At 49.0% G+C, this 25,191-nt stretch overlaps 12 protein-coding genes across 12 annotated transcripts, besides 4 other annotated features; 4 read left to right on the top strand and 8 right to left on the bottom strand.

Annotated features, from left to right (window-relative positions):
- Positions 1 to 23: 23 nt before the first annotated feature.
- Positions 24 to 1,172, top strand: NFIA_095420 (alpha/beta hydrolase; the record flags this gene model as incomplete). The annotated part of the gene is made up of 2 exons (XM_001261818.1): positions 24 to 248; positions 294 to 1,172. The coding sequence occupies 2 exons, from the start codon at positions 24 to 26 to the stop codon at positions 1,170 to 1,172; spliced, it is 1,104 nt and encodes a 367-aa protein (XP_001261819.1).
- Positions 1,173 to 1,196: 24 nt separating this feature from the next.
- NFIA_095410 (sulfurtransferase) lies at positions 1,197 to 2,107 on the bottom strand (the record flags this gene model as incomplete). The annotated part of the gene is made up of 2 exons (XM_001261817.1): positions 1,197 to 1,926; positions 1,974 to 2,107. The coding sequence occupies 2 exons, from the start codon at positions 2,105 to 2,107 to the stop codon at positions 1,197 to 1,199; spliced, it is 864 nt and encodes a 287-aa protein (XP_001261818.1).
- Positions 2,108 to 2,332: 225 nt separating this feature from the next.
- Positions 2,333 to 2,567, bottom strand: NFIA_095400 (uncharacterized protein; the record flags this gene model as incomplete). The annotated part of the gene is made up of 2 exons (XM_001261816.1): positions 2,333 to 2,463; positions 2,510 to 2,567. 2 exons carry the CDS (start codon positions 2,565 to 2,567, stop codon positions 2,333 to 2,335), a joined length of 189 nt encoding a protein of 62 aa, XP_001261817.1.
- A 1,801-nt stretch (positions 2,568 to 4,368) lies between these two features.
- Positions 4,369 to 4,803: a mobile genetic element.
- A 302-nt stretch (positions 4,804 to 5,105) lies between these two features.
- On the bottom strand, positions 5,106 to 6,374 carry NFIA_095390 (putative integral membrane protein; the record flags this gene model as incomplete). The annotated part of the gene is made up of 3 exons (XM_001261815.1): positions 5,106 to 5,401; positions 5,464 to 5,914; positions 6,198 to 6,374. 3 exons carry the CDS (start codon positions 6,372 to 6,374, stop codon positions 5,106 to 5,108), a joined length of 924 nt encoding a protein of 307 aa, XP_001261816.1.
- A 410-nt stretch (positions 6,375 to 6,784) lies between these two features.
- Positions 6,785 to 6,888: a microsatellite.
- A 179-nt stretch (positions 6,889 to 7,067) lies between these two features.
- Positions 7,068 to 8,145, top strand: NFIA_095380 (carbon-nitrogen hydrolase family protein; the record flags this gene model as incomplete). The annotated part of the gene is made up of 3 exons (XM_001261814.1): positions 7,068 to 7,222; positions 7,294 to 7,876; positions 7,927 to 8,145. The coding sequence occupies 3 exons, from the start codon at positions 7,068 to 7,070 to the stop codon at positions 8,143 to 8,145; spliced, it is 957 nt and encodes a 318-aa protein (XP_001261815.1).
- Positions 8,146 to 9,494: 1,349 nt separating this feature from the next.
- Positions 9,495 to 10,295, bottom strand: NFIA_095370 (uncharacterized protein; the record flags this gene model as incomplete). The annotated part of the gene is made up of 1 exon (XM_001261813.1): positions 9,495 to 10,295. One exon carries the CDS (start codon positions 10,293 to 10,295, stop codon positions 9,495 to 9,497), a length of 801 nt encoding a protein of 266 aa, XP_001261814.1.
- A 452-nt stretch (positions 10,296 to 10,747) lies between these two features.
- Positions 10,748 to 11,702, bottom strand: NFIA_095360 (uncharacterized protein; the record flags this gene model as incomplete). Its single annotated transcript, XM_001261812.1, has 2 exons — positions 10,748 to 11,168; positions 11,542 to 11,702. 2 exons carry the CDS (start codon positions 11,700 to 11,702, stop codon positions 10,748 to 10,750), a joined length of 582 nt encoding a protein of 193 aa, XP_001261813.1.
- Positions 11,134 to 11,160: a microsatellite.
- Positions 11,135 to 11,160: a microsatellite.
- Positions 11,703 to 12,308: 606 nt separating the features above from the next.
- Positions 12,309 to 12,835, bottom strand: NFIA_095350 (uncharacterized protein; the record flags this gene model as incomplete). The annotated part of the gene is made up of 2 exons (XM_001261811.1): positions 12,309 to 12,576; positions 12,636 to 12,835. 2 exons carry the CDS (start codon positions 12,833 to 12,835, stop codon positions 12,309 to 12,311), a joined length of 468 nt encoding a protein of 155 aa, XP_001261812.1.
- A 3,441-nt stretch (positions 12,836 to 16,276) lies between these two features.
- On the bottom strand, positions 16,277 to 17,993 carry NFIA_095340 (cytochrome P450; the record flags this gene model as incomplete). Its single annotated transcript, XM_001261810.1, has 3 exons — positions 16,277 to 17,212; positions 17,269 to 17,871; positions 17,919 to 17,993. The coding sequence occupies 3 exons, from the start codon at positions 17,991 to 17,993 to the stop codon at positions 16,277 to 16,279; spliced, it is 1,614 nt and encodes a 537-aa protein (XP_001261811.1).
- A 261-nt stretch (positions 17,994 to 18,254) lies between these two features.
- NFIA_095330 (putative acyl-CoA oxidase) lies at positions 18,255 to 20,573 on the top strand (the record flags this gene model as incomplete). Its single annotated transcript, XM_001261809.1, has 7 exons — positions 18,255 to 18,672; positions 18,725 to 18,923; positions 18,969 to 19,112; positions 19,159 to 19,308; positions 19,363 to 19,879; positions 19,931 to 19,985; positions 20,044 to 20,573. The coding sequence occupies 7 exons, from the start codon at positions 18,255 to 18,257 to the stop codon at positions 20,571 to 20,573; spliced, it is 2,013 nt and encodes a 670-aa protein (XP_001261810.1).
- A 1,229-nt stretch (positions 20,574 to 21,802) lies between these two features.
- Positions 21,803 to 22,906, top strand: NFIA_095320 (glycosyltransferase family 8 protein; the record flags this gene model as incomplete). The annotated part of the gene is made up of 2 exons (XM_001261808.1): positions 21,803 to 22,347; positions 22,414 to 22,906. The coding sequence occupies 2 exons, from the start codon at positions 21,803 to 21,805 to the stop codon at positions 22,904 to 22,906; spliced, it is 1,038 nt and encodes a 345-aa protein (XP_001261809.1).
- Positions 22,907 to 23,858: 952 nt separating this feature from the next.
- Positions 23,859 to 25,030, bottom strand: NFIA_095310 (uncharacterized protein; the record flags this gene model as incomplete). The annotated part of the gene is made up of 2 exons (XM_001261807.1): positions 23,859 to 24,259; positions 24,325 to 25,030. The coding sequence occupies 2 exons, from the start codon at positions 25,028 to 25,030 to the stop codon at positions 23,859 to 23,861; spliced, it is 1,107 nt and encodes a 368-aa protein (XP_001261808.1).
- Positions 25,031 to 25,191: the final 161 nt, after the last annotated feature.

Genomic DNA, 25,191 nt, shown 5'->3' with positions numbered 1-25,191 from the left:
TCGCCCTTTCATCCACCCTCATAATGGCAAAACTTCATCCTCTAGCGATAGCATTTTCTCTGCTTGCCGCCGCCGTCGAAACACCACATCGCCGAACATACTTCTATGTCGGAGGCAACTACACCCTCAACAATGATGGAGAACACATCTTCACCAACCAGATGTACGTTGAACGACTTACTCCTGTCGACGGCCCACTCAAACAGTATCCGATCGTATTTATCCACGGAGCCGATCAAACAGCAACGGTACGATTGCTCCTTGTCTGAAAGACTCATAACTAACACGACCAGAACTGGCTGAACAAACCCGACGGAGACGAAGGATGGGCGTCTTATTTTCTCTCACAAGGCTACGAATGCTACTTGCTTGATCACACCTCCCGCGGCAGGAGTCCATGGGATTCCCGGAATGGACAGCTGAGGAAATACAGCGCCGAACATCTGCAAAAGTACTTTACTGACACGGCGAAATACAACCTCTGGCCACAGGCGAGTCTTCACACCCAATGGCCCGGAACCGGTGTTATGGGCGACTCATTTTTCGATGCGTACTATGCGTCGACGGTTCCTTCTCTTGCAGAAAACGCTGCTCAAGAAGCCTCTATGCAGCCTGCTGGCGCTGCATTGTTAGACGCCATCGGCAAGCCGGTGATACTTGTCGCTCACTCCCAGGGAGGGGCGATGGCATGGGTTATGGCAGATAAAAGACCGGATCTGGTGCATTCCATCGTATCAATTGAACCGTCCGGTCCCCCATTCCAGAATGCAATTTTTGGGAGTGGACCAGCCCGTCCGTACGGATTGACTGACATACCGATCACTTATTCGCCGCCAGTGACTGATCCAGACGCGGACTTTGTTAAACAGACGATCACATCCAACTCCAGTGCAACATCGGACTGTGTGATCCAGGCTGACGACCCTCCACCCCGACAGCTCGCCAACCTGTCCAAAATTCGAACCTTGGTCGTTACAGCCGAAGCATCGTACCATGCCACACACGACTGGTGCACTGCTCGGTTTCTCAAACAAGCTGGAGTTCCAACAAAGCACCTGCAGCTACGGGAGGTCGGCATCCATGGCAACGGACATATGATGTTCCTGGAGAAGAACAGCGACCAAGTGGTCAGAGCGATACACAATTGGATCGAGGATCCGACATCTTCATGACATAGCTTCTATACAGTCTACCAGTCAATGCACCTCTTTAACAATCAACTCCGGCCGATCCACCCTCCTCGCCCACTCCATCCAACTCCCATCGTAGATCCGCCTTGCATTCTTGAAACCCGTCTCACCCAGCGCCAAATCCAGCGCTGCAGCCGTCACCCCCGAATTGCACGTCAACACCAACGGCACCCGCCCATCAACCCCCGCCCTCTCAAACACCTCAGCCAGCTTCTCCACCGGCAAAAACGTACTCGACCCTTCCTCCAGCATCGCCGCCAACGGCACATTAACCGCCCGCGGCATATGCCCCGAACTCAACCCAGCCACCACCTCGTCTTCCTCCCCGCTAAACCGCCCCGCAATCCGCGAATCCACAATCTGGAACCCCTCCTCACGACCCAAAACCAGCTCCCTCAACTCCTCAAAGGCAATCACCCGGTCGCTGTCCGGCGGAGAAACAGGATACTCGTCCACAGACGGGAGAGGGCGCATCTCGCCGGTGGCAACGGGGTAGCCCTGCCGCACATACACCCGGAAATTATTCAAGACATGCACGGCCTCGTGGCCGAAGAAGCGAAATATCCACGCCACGCGCGGCGAGCTGTAGATCCCCACGTCTACGGCGTCGTAGATGACTAGCACGTCGTCCTTGGTGATGCCGAGGGCTGCTACGCAGGACGCGAAGTGTGACGCGGTGGGGAGCATCTGTGGATATGGCGAGGTGGCATCTCTGATGAGATCCATGTCGAAGAAGCTGTGCTCGTTAGTATGCTGGTGCGGGGTGGTTGAGGTGGGACATACACGGAGTTGGGGATATGCTGGCCATGATAGGCGGGGGTGTGTACTGCGCGCCGGCCGGCGGCTACAGGGACAATCCGACGGGTGTTTGTAGGTGAGTTCACGGCGGCGTGGAATTCCACTGGGGAGACCAGCATACTTGAGAATGGGCTTATCATTGTGCTTTGATGTTGTTTGGCATAAGTTTGATGTTCTGGACTAGTCACCAAGTACGTGATTATTTATTGCAAAGGTGGGGATAATTCCGGATCCACTATCAATCACGCAATTTGCTCTAATTTAGTTGGGAATAGTTAATTCCTAACATAACCAAATTAAGCCTCATGTTTAATCATCTTCTATCGTTAATAACTGTCCAAGGCCTAAGCACAGTAGAAATTGACATAGCAGTCCGGCTTGCCGTCCACGAGATCACACTGATCAATCATAGGGAAGAAATCCTTGCTGGGACAATCAGCGACACAGCTCTTGGCACTGCCACAGGGTTCATCGTCTAGTAATGTTAGCTGCGAGCTAATAACGGAGAAAGCAAAAATTACATTGAGCGAAAGCAACCGCCGCCAGCGCAAAAATGGTAAGAAGGGGACTGAATTGCATCTTGATCTGTGTAAGGTCAGTTTACTGATGTTAGGGAGGTGAGCCGCTCGCCGACTTACATTGGGACAGCAGACTTGAACCTATACTCGGTGATGAAGAATGGACAGCTCTGGCTGGCAATCCAGCGGAATTTATACTCTTGTCTCGAGGTCAATATCATTTGCGGACATGGCTGGTTTCCAATACCTTGCATCATACACGTTCCTGAGAGCACCCATTGCTTAGGTTGTGTAACCAGCAGCGTAGCAATCACTGGCTGCTTGTACTCCGCAAGGCCTCTCAGATCAAGGAGCCAGATCATACTTTCTTTTACCACTCCTAGTGCAGTCTTTTTGTGCTGGGGCCGTTGCCTTAGTGCATATGATCGTCTTTTCTTGAACAGTGGTGACGCCATAGCTAACGTAAATCCCAGACGAGCCGGACACCCGGGCCAGCCGGACACCTCCATCCAGTTTCAACGCGTTTACACCTTCGAAGCTATCCAAATCAACCAAAATAGAATATTATTTTATTAGATCTAGCTAGTATTGCGTGTAGGGCATCTAACTCTTGTATGCCCTATGATATAGTAATCTAAGCAGCTTGGTGGCGCGTGTTTTAGTAGTTCTAAAGGTAAAGGTATAGAATTAATAGATAAACCGCTAGCAGCCACCCTGTATATATCCCATCTATTTCAAAGGAGTTCTACCTCCCCTTTTATACTTTTACCTAAGCTATTAAGGAGTATGATAATCTAAATAATTACATACATAATAATAATCACTAGATGTTGCTATATATACTCATAGATCATACCAAACCACTGACATAGCTGTTGATATCACATTATACATAGCTTCACCCTTTGCCCTAAGTAGTATCTGGGCCTTAGAAGGGTGTGGGTGTTATTTTATAGATGCTAAATGAAAACTCTGTAAGATCTTCTTAATTCGGTGAGTTGAATCCATAGTAGAATTAAGCAATCTGATTAGCCCAGCCAGAATTCAGTTAGATACCAATTTCCGATAATCGCCGGATTCAATAGTGGTAAGATATGGCTGACAACAATATCTTGATTTTCTTGCCAGAATTGGTACAAAGGACTCTGCTAACCGATGAACTAGTTGACTTCAAATTACGGGAATACTATGAGATGGACAATCGTCTGAGGATTAAGCGCCTTTCTGGAGATTTTTTTGGATATGGACCAATGCTACATCAATCTTTCGATAATAGATTAGACGACGACGACTCCGATGTGAGGTGGGCAGCTGTTGAGGCCTTAGACACACAATCTCCCTGGCCGCCCGAGATCCTGCAGGCGATCATGTGCTGATTAGACAATAGAGACTGGAATGGTGGTGAAAATAGAAGCTCTTTTATGGGAATTTGATGATATCCATTCTCCTTTCTTCTGTTTGCATGCTGATGCTGCCTCAGGCTTGTGCAAAATTTAGGCTCAAAGAAGTATCCATAAGACTTTTATCTGCTATGTGTGTGATGGGAATGTATATTTTAAGACATCAGATGGGCGAAAGTCAATGCCTTTATCCATAAAAAAACCCAGCTGCTCAAGCATACATTATGGGTTGCCACCATCAAGAGCCCATTATTACAGAGGTGGACCTCTGTTTAGTGGATTGAGAAATTGATCAAATTCGATTCTATTTATTTTCAATTATCTTCAGGAAAGAAGGGTCTGGGAGAGCAGCTAAATCTATTCTAAATATCTGTGCACCATTGCATAAATGATTCCTAGATTGATGACGTTTGCATCACATCTTCTTGATTGCAGGCCAGAGTTCCGGAAACGTATCAATGCAGGGTTGTCAGCGTAAGCTTGCCAAGGACATTTGATGAAGGCTTTTAGCTCAGCAAAGAGCTCTTCAATGAGATTTAAGTCTGGTGAGTACGGAGGTAAATATAAAAGCAAAGACCCCTGCTTGTGAACACATTCGCTCAATCCTCTTAGAATGGTGGAAAGAGGCGTTATCCATGACAAGAACAGATTTCGGCTCCGGCCATTTCTCACAATGATGAAGCAGCTCTGCGACAAATTTCAAAGACAGAGGCATCGGTCGAAAGCTTAAAAGACCTTGGAAAAGACGACCCCATCTTGAGCATAGACTGGGAGAATCTGGTATCGCTGATCACGATGGAATTTAGCGACTTGCGCGGGTGCTATGCCATGAGGAGACCAGCCAGTTCAGCTGCAGCCTATCCTTGTGTCACACCCAGATTCATTCACATAGACAACAGATATTAGCAAAAGTCAGAGATGAAATAGAATTATGCATCCCACAGATCAGCGTTGCGCTCTATTGCCTCTTGCTTTGATACCTTCTTTGACAAGTCAGTCGAGTATGCAGATAGAAAGGAAGAAGACTGGAAGACAGTCGTATTTTTTTTCAAGCAACGAGACATCAAAACCCCAACACTCTACGTAACCTAGAAAGTCAACAGATCAACGACGAAATGACTTTTGAGTCTTGCAGCATGCCGCTGTAGAATTCTTTTGTAGTGGATGTAACATTTACAAAAAAAAGGAACACTGGAAGATTAAGCGTCGCTGCGCTCAACACGAAACTCATCGGTCCGGACAACCACATGCTCGATTTTATAGGGTCGGGGATTTTGGGTGAGTTCGACATCCGCTCGAGAATAAGTATGCAGACCGGTTTGGCTCTCTGTCAGTGCCCCGAAGTTTCGACTGGTGTTACTCCTGGAATAGCTCTGGGTGCGCGGAACTCTGCCAAGCACATCCGCGAAGAGCGGTTTGAGAGACGGGAGAGAGGCACAGATGACACCAGTGTCGGCCTCAATGCAAGACCAGACGGCAGACGGCTCGTTGTCCCCTGTTCATGTCATTAGAATGCATTTTTGGGGATGCCAACGAGAGACAAGGTTCAAGACATACAAGAAGGGTCATCGCTGGACATGGCTTTCTTCAAGGAGGCCAGCCGGATAATGCCGGTAAGACAGACGAAGCCACCGACGGCAAAAATCCCAACAAGGGCAATGCGCTCTTTGGCCGATCGCTTAACCGTCCAGAACAATGGCATGGGCATGATGTAGATGCAGAAATCCGCGAGGATGTTGAGGCCCGCGTGGCAGTAGAAAAAGGTAGTGACATTGATACATGTGCCTTTGATCCCCTTATCCCAGGCCAATGCAATCGGCTTGCATTGAAACACACAGACGAATACGTATATGACGGTGAGAAGGGAGATGGCGACCAAGAGCACGTAGGAAAGCTTCCGCAAAAAGTTGAAGCTCGAGGTAGTGAAGATGCGCAGATAGAAGATCAAGAGGGAAATCTTGGTCACCCCGACAATGACATAATAGGTAATTTCAGCGGCATAGAAAAGCTATTATTTTGAGAAGCTGGTCAGTCAACAGTCATGAACAGAAGAGCCAAGGGATCATCTGACTTTGAGAGAGCCGGCAAAATTGGCTGGGTTGGCGAGGTCTCTAATATGATATCCCAGTCCAAACTGGGTCTCTGGTACAACATCCATCAGTTGGGAGTCGCATTTTATTCACTGGGCTCACTTACGGAGGCAGATATCGATTCCATAGAAAATTACGGGTCCCTGAGTAAGAGGGCATTAGATCAATCAACTCAACACAATTCAATGGCAGATAACTTACAAGTGAACCAAGGATAATGTAGTCATCTGACTTGAGCTGTTTGACGTATCTCAGGCGTGTAAAGATCCTCAGAGCGACGATGAGAACGGTGGTGCAAGTGAAAGCGATACTGATACCGAAAATCTCCCCAACTCTCGACTCGACGGTCTTTCCGGGTACTAGAGCAGGTTGCTGCATCTCTGGATTCTAACTGACACGACAGACATGGTGGTATAGGCAGGAGGCATACTTTTAACACCTCCAGTGCTCCAGACATAGGGGCTGAATGGTAATTTAATCGACAGACCTGGACCAAAGCCGTCCTTCGTGGATGGTTTCCATCTACTCCGTACACAGAGAAATGTCAAGCATATTGTCGGGGAAAAACGGTTACAGCTCGACCAGACCCCCTGGTATCTAGACTAGTACGGACCCACCTTCCTGGTATGTACTATGATAGTAGGCTAGTATTACAATCCTCCACTTTCCGTCTCAGCCGGGGGCGGGTCCCCGTTGCTAATCTCCAATCCTGCTGCTGATCAGTCGTCTAAAGTGATGCTGGGCCTTGATGATGATGCTAAGCCAGTCGATTGGCCATCAATCAGCCCCAATTCTTCAATAACCTTTGGAAGTGGAACGACCCCAATTCTTCAATAACCTTTGGGAGTGGAACGACTCCAATTCTTTACTAACCTTTGGGAGTGGAACGACTAACATTGTGAACTGGCATGTGGCTGTGTGATTCATAATGCCAATTTAGCGGTCTGAAGAGTATCTAGCTAATCCACTCCAGTATATAAAGACCCGGAACGAGGTTTCCCTAATTTCTCTCATCCTTTCATTTTTCGCCCCAACCTACTCCGTATCATCTGTCATATTCTACCTAGCATCATGACCAAAGTCCGTGTGGGAGCTGTCCAGGCCGAACCCGCCTGGAATGACCTCCAAGGGGGTGTTGCCAAGACCATCAAACTCATCAAAGAGGCCGGCGAGAAAGGAATTAATGTTCTCGGCTTCCCTGAGGTTTGGATTCCGGGATATCTATGGTATGTGTATTGCCGTGGATTCATCTACATACATGGCAAAATTTGACTCACTCAAGCACCCTTTCATCTAGGTCAATGTGGACGAACAGCCCAATCGACAATGTCCAACTCTTCCATGAATACATGGCCAATTCCCTCGCCCGTAACTCGCCCGAGATGGACGCCATCAGAGCCGCCGTCAAAGAAGCCGGAATCTTCATTGTCCTCGGCTACAGCGAGCGCGATGCGGGCAGCATCTACATGGCCCAGTCGTTCATCTCCCCGGAAGGCGAGATCGTGCATCACCGCCGCAAGCTCAAGCCCACGCATGTGGAGCGGTGCATCTGGGGCGAGTCACAGGCCGACTCGCTGAAGACGGTCGTCGACAGCCCCTTCGGCAAGATCGGCGCCTTGAACTGCTGGGAACATCTTCAGCCCCTGTTGCGGTACTATGAGTACGAACAGGGTGCGCAGATCCACGTCGCGTCTTGGCCGGCCATGTTCCCCATGGTCAAGAGTGTGCCATGGGGATTCAGTGCCACCGGCGCCGGTTGTCAGTTGATGAGTCAGTTCATGGCTATTGAGGGACAGACCTTCGTGCTTGCTTGTACGCAGATTCTCACAAAGGAAAATCTAGCCAAGCAGAATCTGGTAGAGGAGGGGATCATTCAGGTGGTACGTACCTCATATCCAATTTCATATTATCTGAGCTAATAATAATGTAGCCCGGCGGTGGGTTCGCAATGATCTTCGGACCCGACGGCACTCCGCTGGTGGAAGCGCCCCCTCCCGGCGTGGAGTGTATCCTCCAGGCGGATATCGACTTGCAACACATTGATTATGCCAAGGCGTTGGCTGATCCGGTAGGTCATTACTCACGACCGGATCTGCTTCAATTGAAGGTCAACAAAACCGCTGCCAAGTGCGTTGTTGACATGGAGTAAACTTGACAAATATGTATATAGCTGTCGTCGAGTCAATAGTATGTAGACATAGACGACCCAATAGTAATATTCGGGACAAGGGGCCAATTCACTATACATGTGTTTGCCTCGGCAAACCCTTCCGCAGATTTCCGGGTTTTCTCTCAAACAGGAAAGAAGAAGAAGATAATCGTCAGATCCCTATACCATAGGGGCTTCCGGGCTCATAACTGTCAAATACCGCTCGACTGATTACAATTTCACGCATATTTTCCAGTGTTAGCCCACGGTTGACAGGCTAGAGAAAGATACCATGGACCGACCTAGACTTAAAGACAAAACTATCCCAGCATTGAGGCAGATGCCGTTAATGCCCCCAGCACTTGGGAAGACCGAGGTCGCATTCAAATTCCCCGCATTGGCCTAGACCTTGCCATGACCCGGACCGTGGGTCCCTCTTCGCGACCCGCCCCTAGGGGAGGTCACCCGCCAAGTGACCCTTAGTTAGTTAACTAGTTAAAGCTCTGGCAGCTGACTAACTAACCCAATGGAGCATAACTCCAAGATAATATACAAATTAGGCAAGCCCCACTAAGCAATGTCAAAACTCTTTAGTGGTATTTTATAAACAAGAATATACTGTTCCCCCCCGGTGATTTGGTTAGTACAGTGGGCCTTGCAGGGAATTCGAATCCTTCTAGTATCTCCCACCACCTTCCTAATTAGTATTATGTGAAGCTAATAAGACCTTCATCTTAGTGAACCTAGTGAGCAATCAACACACCATGCCTACCCCCAAACCTAGCACCCCCCCTCAGCAGGCAGCTAAGCAGAGGTGTAAGAAGGTAGTGTTCTGGGCAGCACTATCCACAATACCAATAGGTTACAATGGATTGCCAGGCCTAGAACATGCTTATAAGCCTCCCTAAGGCAGTGACCCTACCTAGGCCGCAGCCCCATGACAACAGGGGTAATTCCATATGCCTTAGCCAAGATGATCAAATCCATGTCCTTACCCTCTAAGATGCTGGCTTTACCTGTCAATAGATTACAGATCAGCTTCAAATCATGTATCACTAGGTTCAGTATACCTACTAAAGCCAGTAAATAACACCTAGAAAGGCCCCAGGCAAGCCACTAAAGCTTAAGGAAGATATTAATAATACTATAGCATTTATCTCTTCCTCTAAGCATAATCAATGTATGGCTTTCTACAAAGGCTATTAAGAACGTAATCTACCTGTTAGATCATCCGCCCTTACTCAAGCATTAAAGAAACAAGGTTATACATATTATATTGCCCTTCGAAAGCCACCTTTATTAGATCATAATAAGCATATACATCTTGCCTAGGCCCTAGAGCATGTAAACTAGATAACAAGATCCCATATATCCTTGATCAGACGAAGCCGGGGGCCGTTGGACCCATCGAACATGTTCTGCCACGACAGACTGTCGGGAGGATAGACATAGGGATCCGCCTCGTCCAAATAAGCCCCCGATCCAGGAGTAGCAGTCTCGATGGCAGGAGTGATCACCTCGGCCAAGTGCTCTTTTCGCGCCAGCAATTTGGAGCGCGGAATGGTCCAGTTCCAGCGCGAAATAGTAATGCAGATTGCGATCGCATCACCCCAGTACGGGATGACCGCATTACCTGGGTGGGTAACGTTCTTCACGTTAAGAGCCATGCAGCCGAAGTTCCATGGGGCCTCGTCATCGTCGTCCACCACGTCTTGTATCGTGTCGGTCAAGTTTCTGATTCGCTCAGAATCGGTGGTTATAGCACGGGAGACGAGACGTCTGTTGAATAGCATGGAGGCTGGCCAGCTCCCGTACGGCAGTGGGCCATTAGTTTGGTTGAAATGTTCGTAATAGGTGGGTGTGACATAGGTTGAGGCGCTATATGGAACTCTAAGGGCATCCAAGGAGGAGAGGAAGGGACCCAGCATATCAGACACCTCGCTGGCGGTTTTGTTCCGGGCTGTGAAACTCTCCAAGGTAAAAGCGCCTTGCTGGTGGCCGAGAGAACGGTCGCTCCGGCATCTGCAATTACGGGGACACTGTGCCACCACTCTGCCATAGCATTCGAATAGGCTTCCTGCCACGCCGGAGCGGTTGATCGAAAGTAATGCACTGCCAATAGGGCCTTCGGGGTAGATCTTGACGGTCATGCTGAGGACCACACCGAATGTGCGGCGCCTCCGCCACTCAAAGCCCAGTATTTACATGTTTCTTAATCTAATATTGGCATCCATGAAGTTGATTATAGAGGGTAGACTTAGGCACATTAAATATCTCTATGGTGTAGTAAATACTTTAAATTTCCTGCTTTTTCAAAGATGGTATTGCTAATAGGATCCTTCCCTCTTAATCTACTAAATTTCGAAAGGTTTGATGTGATTTTCGTGGCATAGTAGCTGTCTGGATAGGTTTAATATTTAAATGCTTTGAAAATTTGAAGTTTGATGGGGGTGTCCGGCTCGTCTGGGAATCTTCGGATTAACTGAGTCATGAGAAATTAACATAATCTCAATTTCTGCATAAGAGAGCATACCATCTGGTCGTCACTCGATATTTACATTGGTTAAAGATGGACCCAAGGGTTATTGAGTTCGTCCACTGATCACAATGCGAAATACCAACCAGTTCCAGTCACAATCACCAACAACCCCATATCGAGGCTCGACAAGCTATTCTTGTTTGCTCCCGAAAGAGATACTGTACCGGTAGGTGCTGGAGCCGGAACAAAACTCCGGGCTGGGGTGAAATCCGACGCCGTGGGAAAATCTGTCGTCGTCCTGCGAGACGATGTTGAAGTTGAGGTTGATGAATCCGTCTCCGTAGTCTCCGATGCGCCATCAGTATCCGTTGATCTCGTTCGAGTGCTCCTCTCCGATGTCGTTGTGCGCTCCTTTGTGTGAGTCGTGTATTCCGAGGTAGTAGACACTTTCCGCTCCGTAGACATGGAGGTCGTTGAATCGTGATCTTTAGAACCACCACCACTCCCAACATCGTCGTCATCGTCGTCATCGTCGTAGCTTCCACTGCATGTATGACCCCATTTACACTGTCCATGTCAGCACAAGTCTGGGGTCAAGGTCGATCAGACTTACACATCCACCAGCAGTACACTCGTAGCCATACTCGCACTACACCTGTTAGCACCTTCCCTAGCAACCATGAGACGAAAGACACACATAGAACCCATTACCGCAGCACTCCGACATCATCGGCACACATCTCGTATCGCATTCCTTCTCAGTATATATTTCGCAACAATACGTCGGTCCCTTGGACGGCTTCACATCGTTGTAGCAAAGCTGAGCGGCCGGACAGCAGGATCCATCCGAGCAACAGGTGAAGTCGCAGCACTGGCCAGCATCGCACAGATGAGCACCTGGTAAGCAGTCGTAGTACCGCGGGAGGAGATTGTTGTCGTATGCTAGCGAGGTGGAGGCATTATTTGACGGCGCGAAGCGGCCGTTCTGAAAGGGCTTGAGAGTATCGCGCTTGAGGCTGGATGCTGTTGTGGTAAGGGAGATGGTCGAGGCCAGCAGGAGGAAGGAGAAGCGCGCCATGTTTCTGGGTATGGATCAGTATGAGACAGACAGGGGTAGAGATGAGGTTATATGCGTCTTGCGTTCTTGGCTATGGGTCGAGAGTTGCGGACACCTCGTGTTCGGGATCTCTAACGATATCGAGCAACTCTAGTTTCTTGGTTGGATGGATTGAGGAAGCCTTATTGGCTATTGACGGTGATCTATTCCCAAACTGAGTCAGGCCGATATCTTCCTCGTCTTTCCTAACGAATCGCACTGACACAATCTGCCGGGATATCACAAGACTCTGGCCGTGCTTTGACTCTCGGCACTTAACACGGCTAAGTTATTGCAAGGCTGATGGAGCCAGCTTCACAAGGACCGAATCTTGGCATTTTGGAGACGAATCTTTACTGGGATCTGCACGGTATATCCTTCGATCTTAGAGCTTTGAAGAGTGAGAAAGCTGAATTTCTGTCTGAAGTGTAGCGGAATAAAGCCAACAACGATTCAAGAATCACAAACATCACTATACTACTTCTATACCCACAAACAATACAATGACATGAACAGAAAAAGCTGAGAATGAAAACAATTCAATATACCCAACTGGCGTGTCTCTCATGGTCCCCGCATGCGCAGACCTTAAGCAACTTCCATCTGAAGAACCCCATCATAAGAACAGCTGATCTCAACCCCTGGCTCCGGGTCATTGACACAAATCCACTTGGTTCCAGGTGCGGCGCCATTCGCGTTCGAACTCAGCAAGACATGGCCATCCTCAGCGATTGATCCACTGACCCTCTGAAGCTCCAGCGTGAACCAGTTGAACTCAGGAGCCCCATTGGGGAATTTGATGTAGTATTCGCCATTGTTGCAGCGTGCATTTGTCTTAGGAAGGTGGCCATAGGTCCTAAACAACAAGAGAAGCGTTGGTTAGTTTGGTATCCTCGACGAGGGGCATAAACTTACCAGATTAGGTTGCAATCGGTGGGCGTGTCCTCTGGGTAGTTTGGATCAGTAACGACAAAGTGCATGGATGCACCAGGGGATGTGGGACCAGCTCTGGCCCAGAAGTCGCTGATTTGGATGTAGCTGTCGCGCTTGATGTTGGTGGGAACGGCGAGCGCTGAGCTGGCAGCCGCGAGGATTGAGACGGTGGTGAGCTTCATCGTGCAGAGGCGTTATGCTATTGAACTTGGATGAGAGGAAGAGGATTTGATGATGTGAAGATATAGATGATGGGAATAAGGAGTTAATGTTGGGAAGAAGGCGATATTTATATGTTGTACACCACTGGTGCAATCCTGTACATATCCTATTGACCAGCAGGTAGTCATAGTTATCTAAGATGTTATAGCCCAGTCAACTCACAGAGTCTATAATTATCCATTTGGCACGCCGGATATAACGGATCCTGTGGCTGAGAAACCACGGATGGCATCGTTTCGGCGTGATCAATGTATCTCAGCGGCTGTCCCCCTTTCCAAGTGAGACACTGAATCAGGTGCACAAGCTGCTCCCCGACTGTATGGTGCTTACATGACTATGTTGCCATCAGCGGTTGTGGCTGATGCTTCTTTCAGGCCCCCCGTACTCCACTCGCTCAGCGCTGACAGGGCTGTCTTGCTTTAGAAACCATGACAGCGTACGGACCGCATCTGTGTTAGTGATCATCTTTAATGGGTAAATGTGTGAGTGCTCTGTTGATACCATAAATCATATGGATTTACTGCCTAGATAGATAAGCGCATTTAGGACGCGAGAGACACCTGACCACCAGCAGATAACTCACACAGAGCAAGGAAGGACTTTGCTGTCTGATGCATTAAGCTCCATTAAGGTAGACCAAAGCAGGGCTAAGTTGACAAGAAGCTCAACCGGAGGTCTGGGAAACAAGAATAGGACTGGACAGGGATGAGGTGGTCACAAGGAAATCAAGAATGGGCTTCAAAGTCAGGCTTATACAAGACCTGGAATCCATCTAGAAACCTACCTATGGTTATAAATTAAGTTGGGGCTCCGAGCTTACTGCCAGTCTCAAGTGATCCTTTCCAATCCCTTTCAAATAGGGCTGCATAAAAAACTGCCCGTTAAATCGTTAAAATTGGTGATGGAACCAGAGGCAGAAGGTACAGAGGCTAGGTTCCAAGATCCAGATTGGAGGTAGACTTCAGGACTGGTGCAACCATAACCCCTTCATCTTATCAGACGAGGCACATCTAGTCAAGGTGGTTATGCGTGTACATACCTAGAGAGCATACAGATAAATCCCTGTGGAACTACTGCTGAGGAAGCTTCGTGATAACTATGCCAAAGAAATAGATGGTAATTAGTCAAGAACATCTCCTGCTAGGCATGACTATAAAGAGTTTCCTGGCTGGTCAGAATACTTACAGGATGGTAAGGCCACCCTTGAAGTCGACACAATTATCAGCGACTATTGGTAATTGAAGGCAAGTACCACGACGGCCGGCATCTGTGCAGAAAACAATCTTTAATGCGAGGTTATTAATGCTCTTACATCCATGATTTTTGGAAAAATATAGTGCTTACTGTAGGCGATGCTGCTTGTGCGAGGGCACCAAGCATGGCAGTAAGTGACACAAATTGGGTAACTTTGACCATTCTGGCTCCTTAGCTGGCGAAGATAGACAATGTGTTTGAGAGGAAAAGATGAAGCAGTTTTGCAAACTCCTACACGAGGAATGGGAGGTACAGATCTATAGGAAGGTAGAGGCGGGCTTCCTTTGCGAAAACGCCGTGGTACAGGTATATTTATACATTGCTGAATGCTTCTACTACTGCGAGTTAGTTTGCTCATCACAGATAAATCTAATCGCAAATCCCCCTGCAGCAAACTCCGCTCCCAGGGGAGGATGCATTTGACAAACGGGGCACTGACTCGTATTCTGGAGCTGGTGGGCCAAATATGCAGCATGCAAACCAAGACTAGTTTGTCGGATATGTCACTAGTGCACATGACTCCATAAATGTACTTGTAGAATGCCCAGTGCTGCCCCTGCCAATTGAAGGTAAAACTGGTTCAGGTTGCGTACAAAGTGCCAGATGGGGTTGCGAGCAAGAGATGAGACTGTCAGCAACGCCACAGTTCTAGTGCAAGATTATGACTAGATCTATTATTCAAAACACTACCTAGTACTCTGAACCCACTTAGAACTTTCCACGCCTCTAATAATTCAGCTAGCCTGGCCTGTCAGTTGTCACCTAACCATAAGTCAACAGATCACTTTTGAAGGGCTAGTAGCCGCTAGTATCAAGCTATCAGCTGTGGCTTAGAGTGATCCAATCATAGGAGGAATTACTTCGATAAGCTGCCGGTGTAGGAACCATCTAGTTCGTTATGTTCCCAAACCTTAGGTAGTAATACATAAATTTGGGCCGCATTGTGGCACATTGTTTTCCAAGTCTAGTTAGGCTTTCCCAGAGTACCTGAGATTCCAGTCTGTAATCTGTTTTAATCCTCTAATGATACTAGTATGGTGGCTCTTGAACTCTGAACTCAAGTAGATCGGAGTACTCTACAAAGTTACTGTTCCCACCAGGCCCTGAGTTGGCAAATGGATGTGCCCCCAATCTACACTATATGATACCATTATTCTTGGCGGACATGTCAAGCGAAACCGTGGGATACCAACAGCCAATCGGCAGAATAGTCCGGCATAGTGTCAACAGTGGCAATGGAGTCAACCAGGCTCTCGGAGGCTCTTTCACTGCTGCAATAAGAGTGGGGCGTATAGTTGAGCATGGTTTACTAATGTCCAATGCGCCGAGAGCTATATCGATGGGCCTCCAGATGGTGAGCTCTATTCTGGACCTTCATAAGCAAGCCACTGTGGTGGCTGCTTTTGCTATCACAGTGTATCAGAGTTTAACATATATGGCAACAGTAGCCTCGTCAAACATTTCTCGCTTCCTCTCATATATCCGGGACCAATCGTAAATACAGGCAGAGGTGCGGAGTAAATATCCTCGGAGATACCCGCGTTGCCCTTGGGCTGGAAACAGAACTTGGACCCGCTGCTCGATTCAAGGATACGAGGAACCACATGGATTACTGGGGGCTTGAAAACGCCAATGCACTAGTGCTGATAATATTCTACATCGGTTTCCGCTTCATCCGTACTCTTTTGGAACCACAGGTGGAACCAGGAAACGCTGCTTCAGCAACTGAAACGGAACATGCGTTAGACCAAGTCCATCGAGAACTGAATTTGATACGTACTCAGCGGTGTTATAGGGCCTGAACAAACTTTTTTCCTGTCCTATTAGCCCTGGACATTGTTAGGTATGACTATGTTCAGCTCTGCAAACCACGAGTAAATCTGGCACAGACACTCAGTTGGCTTGTTTTCGCAATAGAAAACGCCCTGAGGTACGTCATAGTAACTTTCTTCCATCAATGAGCAGAGTAGGATAGAGATCCGCCAGTAACTACAGATTATCATTCAGCCATAGAGTAGAAAAAGCAATATCATATTAAAAATATGGCTTTCGAATCAGCCATCTATCTTAAAATGCGTTGTAGCAGCGTAATATTCCTCCAATAACTTAGTAGAACTTATTACCCATCAATGCTTTTGTTCGTAGATTTAAGCTACTCGCTTCTTAAACTGAACCATTGGCCCATCCCTAACGCTGATATACTTGTCCTTGACGTGGAAAATTTTTGGGTTCCTCTTTCCCCAACCTTGCGCCTTGCTACCAGCACCAGTCATATCGCCTGGTAGCAGCCGCGCATCGTACTGCCACAATGTGCTTGCAATGGTCATGTAAAGTTCCAAAAGGGCAAAATTCTTCCCAGCACAACCCGTCGTGCCAGCAGCAAATGGGAAGCAGCTAGACCGGGCCCTGGCCACGTCTTCGGCAGTAACGCCAGCCTCCTCATCCACTATCCATCGTTCGGGGCGATAAACATTGGGGTCTGGGAAGTACTCCTCATTGCGGTAGGAGCTCCAAGATGCCACTCCAACAGTTGTTCCTTCGGGAATATGGTCCCCATCGACTATGATCCCTCCAGGTAGCACAATTCGAGGCATCTCAGACGGCCCGGGAGGCATAATCCTCATTGCCTCATCCACACAAGCCCGAAGGTATTGGCAGGATGTCAGTTTCGGGCCGGCTCGAATCTCATCGATGTTGGTAAAGGTTGATCGTATTTCATTAACAAGCTTCCGATAAGCACGAGGTGTCCGCACAATATAGAAAAAGAATCCGGCCATGATCACGGAAGTAGTATCGGAGCCCGCGATTGTCAGCATTAGCGCCTCGGCTTCCAGCGCTTCTGGAGTGTACCCCACGCGACCGGTTGCTGGGTCTTTCGCATGTATCAGATAGTGAAGCATGTCTCCTCGGCCTTCCTGTCCCGTCGATGGGGTTTCTTTCTCGGTCTTGAGACGTTGCGCTAGCGACTGCTTCACAAATTCATAGAGAAATTGAATGTGCGGAGGAGTCAGAGCTCCAAACACCCAATCAAGGCCTCTTGGCTTTAACCAGACGATAAGATCCAGCCATGGAGAATGGCCAAGCTTCAGGGTTGTCAGTTATAGGTTCAGCTTTTGTGTGCCTAAGGTGGGAAGCGTACCGGGTAAAGGATGTCCAGAAACGAGCCAATCGCATGAGGAATCTTATGATACTCATTCTCACCAGGTTCCTTGGTGTCGACAGACTGCCCAAAGCAGAGGTCACAGAGAACATCCAAGACCAGATAATCGCATGCTTCGGACATTTTCCGTGGAGTTGACCAATCCGTACCGTCCCCGTCAATGAGCAGCTCACACCAGCGTGTCACATGCTTAACCAGAAAGGGCTCCATTGAACGAAGCGACTTCTCCGAGAAGACAGTATTTAGAACCCGCCTTTTCTGAGCATGGAGGGTTGGATCGGTCCCGGTGATGGTGCTCGTGTCATGTTTGTTCCGCGTCAACATGTCGTAGAACTTGGCGCGCTTGACGTTGGCTTTGTGGTTGAAGATATCTCGGTGGGCCTGGGGGGTTCTAAAGAGGAGGCCGTCTGGGCGAAATCGAACCACATCCCCATAGATCTCATGATTGCGAGCAATCCACATATGCCGGTCTCCGGTTAGAGACCAGTAGAAATCTGGCAGGGCAGACACCTTCGCGAACAACGGGCCAGGATATTTTGCCAATGGGCTAAAGTACAAGTTGTAGATGGCTGAGCCGAGGAGCTAGAAGGCGTTAGATTTTGTCTACTTGATTGGGAGGGAGTACTGACATAACAGATTGCGAAACCGATGATAACGGCAGGCCAATGGGCCACCATCATACCAAGTCCTGCAGCCACGAACATGTTGACTGTGGTTGATGAGCGATGATAACTGCTGACTTGTTCTGGGCGCGCCGTCCTTTATGACAGGTACGATCTTGAGCTCTCGAGCTGAACACTACATTAGTGTACGGTAAAAGCTGAGCCCGACTATGTGTCAGGTTCCTGCCCTACATGCACCTATACCCTATCACATACAGCCGAATTTCAGCTCTTCGTCTATCTTCGCTTCATATTATTGTCTTAAGTGCGGCGAAGTCCGTATGCCCTCCGCCAGCCACAAACATGTTTGCGGCGGGTCTGGCGTCGTGCATGGAAACCAATCACCGGCCACAATCTGGTCTTCAGTATATTTTGCAACAGCTGAGAGCGTTTCTGTTATCGACGAGGAAGACATTTGCACAACCAACGCTCGAATATAAATATCCGCAGCTTGCGGAGAGGGAACTAGGGATTGCACACTCATCAATCTCTACAGCGTGCAGACCAGATCACAATATGCTGCCTCCAGAACCAAATGCATTCGATGCGGGCCAACCGGATCAGCCGGACCAAACTCTCTACGAATGGGTGTGGCAGTCACCCTCACCTACTCTTGAGCTGGCTCAATCACCTTTGTTCAAATCACCAGCAAGTTTCCTGACCCTGGAAGAGCGCACCAGGCTCACATACAAAAGGGCAAAGAAGATTTGCGATGTATACGGTACGGCCCTAATCTCTGTTCACCCCACCTAATACCAGCTAAGCAAGACTAGGCTTGACGGTGGACGACATTCTAACGCTCAGTCCGAAGTTTTGGAAGCTGCAGACGGACCCAATCGCCGCAGTGGACGGTGGAGCTTTGACTTTGATTAGTATTCAGTATAATCTGTTTATGGGCACGGTGGCCCCATTCGCAGCTAGCCGGCCGGACCTTCAGTGGATCCTCCAGCGCGCGTTGAGCTTTGATATTTCGTTAGTACCGCCCTCATGGAACATACCCACTCACTAGCTAGTCAGAGCTGACTCGAAGGAACGCCTCAGAGCGCAGTTTATGCTCACCGAGGTCGGCCATGGATTAGATGCGCGCAACTTAGAGACGACTGCGACACTCCTGCCAGACGGTGGCTTCGAGCTCCACAGCCCTTCCTGGGCCGCTGCGAAGTTGGTGATCTCACACCCACCCAAATACAACGCTAACTTAATACAGGTGTATGCCACCGACGACACCAAGAAGTGGGCTTCCAGTCGTTGCCGTTGTCATCGCCCGACTGATTGTGGATGGCGAGAACTATGGGGTCCGTCCATTCCTAGTTCCCTTGGGAGATGGCCGCGAGATGTGCAAAGGCGTAGTTGCGAAGTTAGTCTTTGATCTTGTCCCTTGCACACGATTATGCTGACTGTTCGGACCAAGGGCCCTACCTCCACGCGCTGGTGCTCATCCTATCGACCACGCGCTCACCCTCTTCAACCGGGTAGTGCTGCCCAACTCTGCCCTCCTGGGGAGCCTTGAAAAACCACGAAACGAACGGGATCACTTCTTTGCCACGATCCACCGCGTCTCAGCCGGGACGCTATTCCTGTCTGGTGCTTCCATCCCTGCCCTCAAAGTTGCAGTGTATAATGCAGCTCAATTCAGTCTGCGACGGATGGTCACAGGCCACGACGGAAACCCAATGGCCGTCATAAAGTTCCGCACCCAGCACCTCCCTATCCTCCACGCAATCGCGCAGTACCATGTGCTTCAGGCGTTCCTCGTACAAGCTGCGACTACTTTCCGGAATAGAAAGGTTGATCCGCGCGTGCGCCACGCCACCGCGACTGTTTTCAAGGCTGTTGCGTTGCAGCACTTTCAGAAGAGCATCAAAGCCTTGAATGACGAATGTGGCTGGCATGGATATTATGAACATAATCAAATCCTTCAATCTGAAGTAAGAAAACCGAACCGCTATCTGCGCGGAATGCTGACGATCCACCTATAGCTGGAATTCCGAGCAGTAGGAACTGCAGAAGGGGACATCAGGGTCCTCGCCATTCGTACGTTTCCTGCTATTTTTAGGTGTTGGGCTTCATGCTAATTATGGCAACCACACAGGACTCGCAAGCGAGCTCCTAATCGGCCGCTATCAGCTCCCGTCTCCCAGAGATCCCGACAGCCCCGTTGCTCGGCACGAAGCCGCACTATTGACAGAGGCAAAACATCGTCTGATAGAATTTGGCGGCATACACCGAAGCGAAGACTTCAACCGCAATATCCTCCCGCTCTCGCTTCCAATGATCCAGGCGATTGGTCACCGAATGGCGTTGGAAGCAGCAAAGGAGGCAAACATTGACTCCAAGCTCTGCGCCCTCTACGAAAGTGGTATTATTCTGGAAGACTCCGCATGGTACACGGAGCAGGGAGGCATCAGCCGGAGGGTCCAGAGGGAGATGGAAGCCCAGGCCGCAGATGCCTTACTTCCTGACCTAGAAAGGCTCGTGTACGAGACAGGAGCAGGGCCATACAGCAGTGCGCCTATGACTTCCGAGCGGCTGTGGAACACGTTCGTGTCCGAGCTGGAGACTTTTTCTGGGGAGGCATTCCTTGACATTGGGGCCTCTCCTGTTCAAACAACAAAGCTATAGAATGAAGTGGACAGATGCCCACTGAAGGTGAACTGTGTGGAATGGAGTCCCCTGGTGTACCTTAGCAGAACATCTATCGTTTAGGTTGCGCTTTAATTCCAGTATATTCTAAAATATTCGTATAGGCAATGCGGATGCTCCATAGGAATAAACGACATGAACACCCAGCGTTCAGCTGCGACAGGCCATAGGCGGACAAAGCAAAAGACTGAAAAATAATTGCTTTCAAAGTTTGTAACTCAGGCGAGTAATCCCTTTGCTCATGGAACTCTGGAATGTCGAAGGGATATAGGGGACGAGACATGCACGGAAAGTCTCCGAAAATCCGCCGAATTTGGTCCTCTTTAGTGACGCTAAGAGACGTGGGCCACGTGTATATGGATCGAGGCTGTCGGCATAAATATCCATCCATAAAAGACTCGGCTTAAATTACTAGCAGGAAAGAAAAGCATCGGCCGGGAGAAGATGAGGCTGGCTGAGCCTTGGGCCTTTGGCAAAGAAACTCTCCGAATCCGGCGACACCCTGTTGCAAATCACTATTTCATCTCGAAAATTCTTTAAAGCCACAAAATGACCAGGTCTAAATACTACAATCTACTACGGAAACACGAGAGAATGAATCTGGAACGGTGCGAACTATGATCTGCAATCTGCTTACTTCTCAGTATCCACTCCGCGGGAAGGAGAATGTTGGCCTCAGCCCTCAGGTGTCAAGATGGTATATTGTACAAGGGGAAGATCCTGCAGGATTCAGAATAGTCAAAGATCCTGTCGTGCTCGGCATTTGTCGGCAGCCGCATCTAAGAATGCATACTTTATCTCTTTGCTATTTACTATATTTGAGCTTTTAACATTCCTTTACTATGAGCAGTAGAGAAAGAATGTCAAAACCTTGAGCGGTAAAGTCTTTAGCTAGAAGCACCTAATTTTCCTAATGCCTACTCCTGGAGTAGTAAAGTCCCCTCGTTGAGGAGTCGCGCTATTCCACCGGGTGAGACTCTCCCATGTAGTCGGCAACTGTACGCTTGCTTCTGAGTCATAGTAATCATAGATTCGCAACCGAGTACTAGAATGGTGTTATCAATCAGCTCGGACCGGACCCCTCTCGGGTTGTTCCGCTCCGACTCCCCGCCAGCTTATGCGATTGATAAATCATTATCGCCACTCCAGATCTCGCACGTCACCTACCCTTATGTTCTGCCTCTGCAGAGTGCAGACATCGTTACACCATGCGCTTCAGCAATGGTGCCCATCGCACCATTGCCGCAACAAAAGGTACGCACAAGGCGAATCTTGCGATCCCGGCCATTGACAAGCTAACCGACTCTTTCCGTGCAGTATGGGCCACCCTGATCACAAACACAAACTACCTCCCGGGCCTTTTCACCCTTGAGTACTCGCTACGAAAAGTCGGGTCGAAGTACCCGCTCGTCGTTCTCTACACGGACTCATTCCCCGCTGAAGGACATGCCGCCGTCAACGCCCGTGGACTGCCGAAGCAGCGCGTCCCGCATCTCCTGCCGACCCTCCCGAAAGAATATACCAATGACCCTCGATTTCATGATACGTGGACGAAGCTTACCGCGTTCTCGCTAGTGGAGTATGAACGCGTGGTGCTACTGGATAGCGACATGCTGGTCATGCAGAACATGGACGAACTGATGGATATGGAGCTGGATGCGCCGGAGTTAGAGGGGAGGGGGAACCGGGTGTTTGCGGCTAGTCATGCGTGTGTCTGCAATCCGTTGAAGAAGCCGCATTATCCGAAGAACTGGTATGTCTATCTGTCTCAAGAGGTTCAATGAATGATTGGGAGCGAGACTGACAGAAACCTGTACAGGATCCCGGCCAACTGCGCGTTTACATCACAGCATGCCACTCCCGACAGCGCCCAGATAAACGGAGCGCCATCAGACCGTGGACTTGGACTCTGCAACTCGGGCCTCCTCGTCATCAATCCGTCGAAAGGAGTCTATGATAGGATCATTGATCAGCTCAACTCCCCCGCAACGCTGAACTACACCTTCCCCGACCAAGACCTTCTCTCCGATGTCTTCCGCGGCCGCTGGGTCGGCATACCGTACATATATAATGCGCTCAAGACATTACGGCGCAAGGGGGTCCACGACACAATCTGGCGGGATGATAAGGTCAAAATTGTTCACTATATTCTCAGCCCCAAGCCGTGGGATGAGATTGACAGCGCTGCGGACGGCCAGGGGATGGGGAAACGGCGGACGGCGAGTCTGGACCCTACGCATGAGTGGTGGTGGCGGGTCACGGACGAAAGACGCGAGGACGAGAAGAAGAGCGGTGTGGCTGATACATTCTAGCGCTGAGATACCCTTTGTTTCGTACGATAGAGTAATTCTAGATATTTTTACATTCCGCATTGTCTAGGCGGCCAGTTGACTTGTGTTTGCAAGTCAGCAATGTGGCTTATCTAACTCAGAAGGATTGCTTGGACTTCCCTCAGTCTTGACTGTCAAGGAGGGTATCTGCTCTCTGATGTGGTGGGATTTTCCGCGTCCAATTTTCGTCTCATATAGAGAGGTTCTCGATTTCCAATGGACTCTAGATCCAGACACTCGAACAAATTACCTCCTTCGCCCCAGGCCATGTCCACATAGAGGTCATTGATGATTCTTTGAAACGTAAAATATATCAAGGGCGATGCTTAGTTCCCAAAGTCGGGAGCCGAGCCAACATGAATGTTCAGATGGTAAAGAGATGCTTCTTGGAGACAGTAACATCTTTCCATTCCTGCACAGAGCAGTAAGCATTGGGAATCATAAACCAGATCTGTTTGGATACAGCAACACAGTAGTTCTCGATTGCTGCAATTCTTGAGCCTCGAATGACTGCGTCAATGCGGGAGCCATATCAAAGTTCAATCAGACTCGGGTAGAAAGTGTAATCCGACGAAAGTTGGGGCACATCCCTCACAGGGAAGAGGCCGTGCAATCTTTTCCGCCCGAAGCTTTCGATTGATCTTGAAAACGCTAAGTTCAAAGCCCCTCAGGCGGTTCTGAACGTCTCGAAGAATTGGCTGAATGAGGGGAGCCAGACTGCATCCATGCCACGAAAATCCCTCCAGGGAAACAAGAAAGTCGTGTGCGTACTTTGATGAGACTATTACTATCAACGATTATCCAGTTTCGAGTACCTGAAATCTCATGATTTATCTCGAGCTGCCTCCAGTCGAATCATGATGGGCAATCAGACTACCATGTGAAATATGCTCCATCATGCTAGGTATTGCCATCTTATATCTTTTACACCGTCTTACGGTACCTCCTTGAAGTCTTCAAGTTCGCACCCTCTCATATGGTAGGTCATGTTGTTCAGAATAGGCTTTATCATAGACTGCAAAGTGCAAGGATGCTCCGAGTGCTGATGCTGATGGTGACGTTGACTGTCAAAGTTTGATGCAATGTCGCACCAGGCTGGGCTCTTGATGTTGACAAGAAAGTGATATAGTTCGTCCAGACTGACACTAGGGATAGTGCATTCAACTATATGCCCTAGGAAGTCGTGGGCGTGTAGTTGCTTGGAGAGAGCACCAAGACGGAAGGAGTCGCACTCAAAGGAGCATGAGTTTCTACCATCTCGCAGATCAGTCAGCAGACGACGAAGAGCCTCTAATGTCCCCTTCATGCAGTGGTCACGTCTCTTTTCGATTGCATCTGAAAAGATTGTCAGAGCTCGCTCTGCACCTTTGTCTCATTTGTTATAAAGACGGTTTTCTTACCTACAATGCGATGGTAAATGGGCAGACCGAGGCTGGATATTGGCCCCTTGCTCTGCGCAACGACGCAGCGTGTTGCAGATCGAAATGGGTCATTGAGTCGGAAAACCCAAGAGATCCAAATCCACGAAAGAATCTCATCACAAAATTCTTTTGCCATTTGCGCCAGTAAAGGCCGAATCCACAGGTCTAAGGCCAGGTGGATAGCCTTGTGGCAATCGTAATAGTCCACGAGAATAGAAATTTCCTTTAACATTTCAATGCCCACCTCGCGAGGAACATCCGGGCCATTTCCGTGAATAGCATTCATCAATATCAGCATGGCGTCCATGTTCTGCCAGTCCATCTCCATATCTATGGGCCCGCCACGAAGACCCTGAGTTTCTTTCCATAGCCCATGGAACATCTTCTCGAACACCGGCGAGGCCAGAGAAAGGTGTTTTGACGAGACCTTTATTCTTACCACCTTCCCATCCTTTGGGGTGTCGGTCTTCTCACTGGTAACCTGGCGCTTAGATTTCTGCGCCCTTGTACGGGCACGCGAGGTCGAGGACCTTTCAACCGAATCACAAGTGCCCTGAGCCGCTTTGGTGGACTCGTGCAGGGCAGCGTTGGAACCCGAAGCTTGATTCGCAGTGTCTGGATCAGCAGTGGTAAAAATGAGGATGACGTCTCCGTCAGGATTGAGCTCGTAATAATCTTTCGTCATACTGTGTGTCAAACAGGGCTAATACTGTGTTGGTGTTGGTGATCAGCGTCTCAGCTTGGAGAGAAGTGAGGATTTCTAACTCAGAATTTTAACTCACCTATAGTTGCCTGCTGTTCTTATGAGTTGTGTATGGGAAAGACGGGATACTTGGAAGCAAGAGA

Source organism: Aspergillus fischeri, genomic scaffold (assembly GCF_000149645.3).
Source record: "Aspergillus fischeri NRRL 181 1099437636262 genomic scaffold, whole genome shotgun sequence".
In the NCBI taxonomy this organism is placed as follows: Eukaryota; Fungi; Ascomycota; class Eurotiomycetes; order Eurotiales; family Aspergillaceae; genus Aspergillus; species Aspergillus fischeri.
This window is presented reverse-complemented; position numbering and strand designations above follow the sequence as displayed.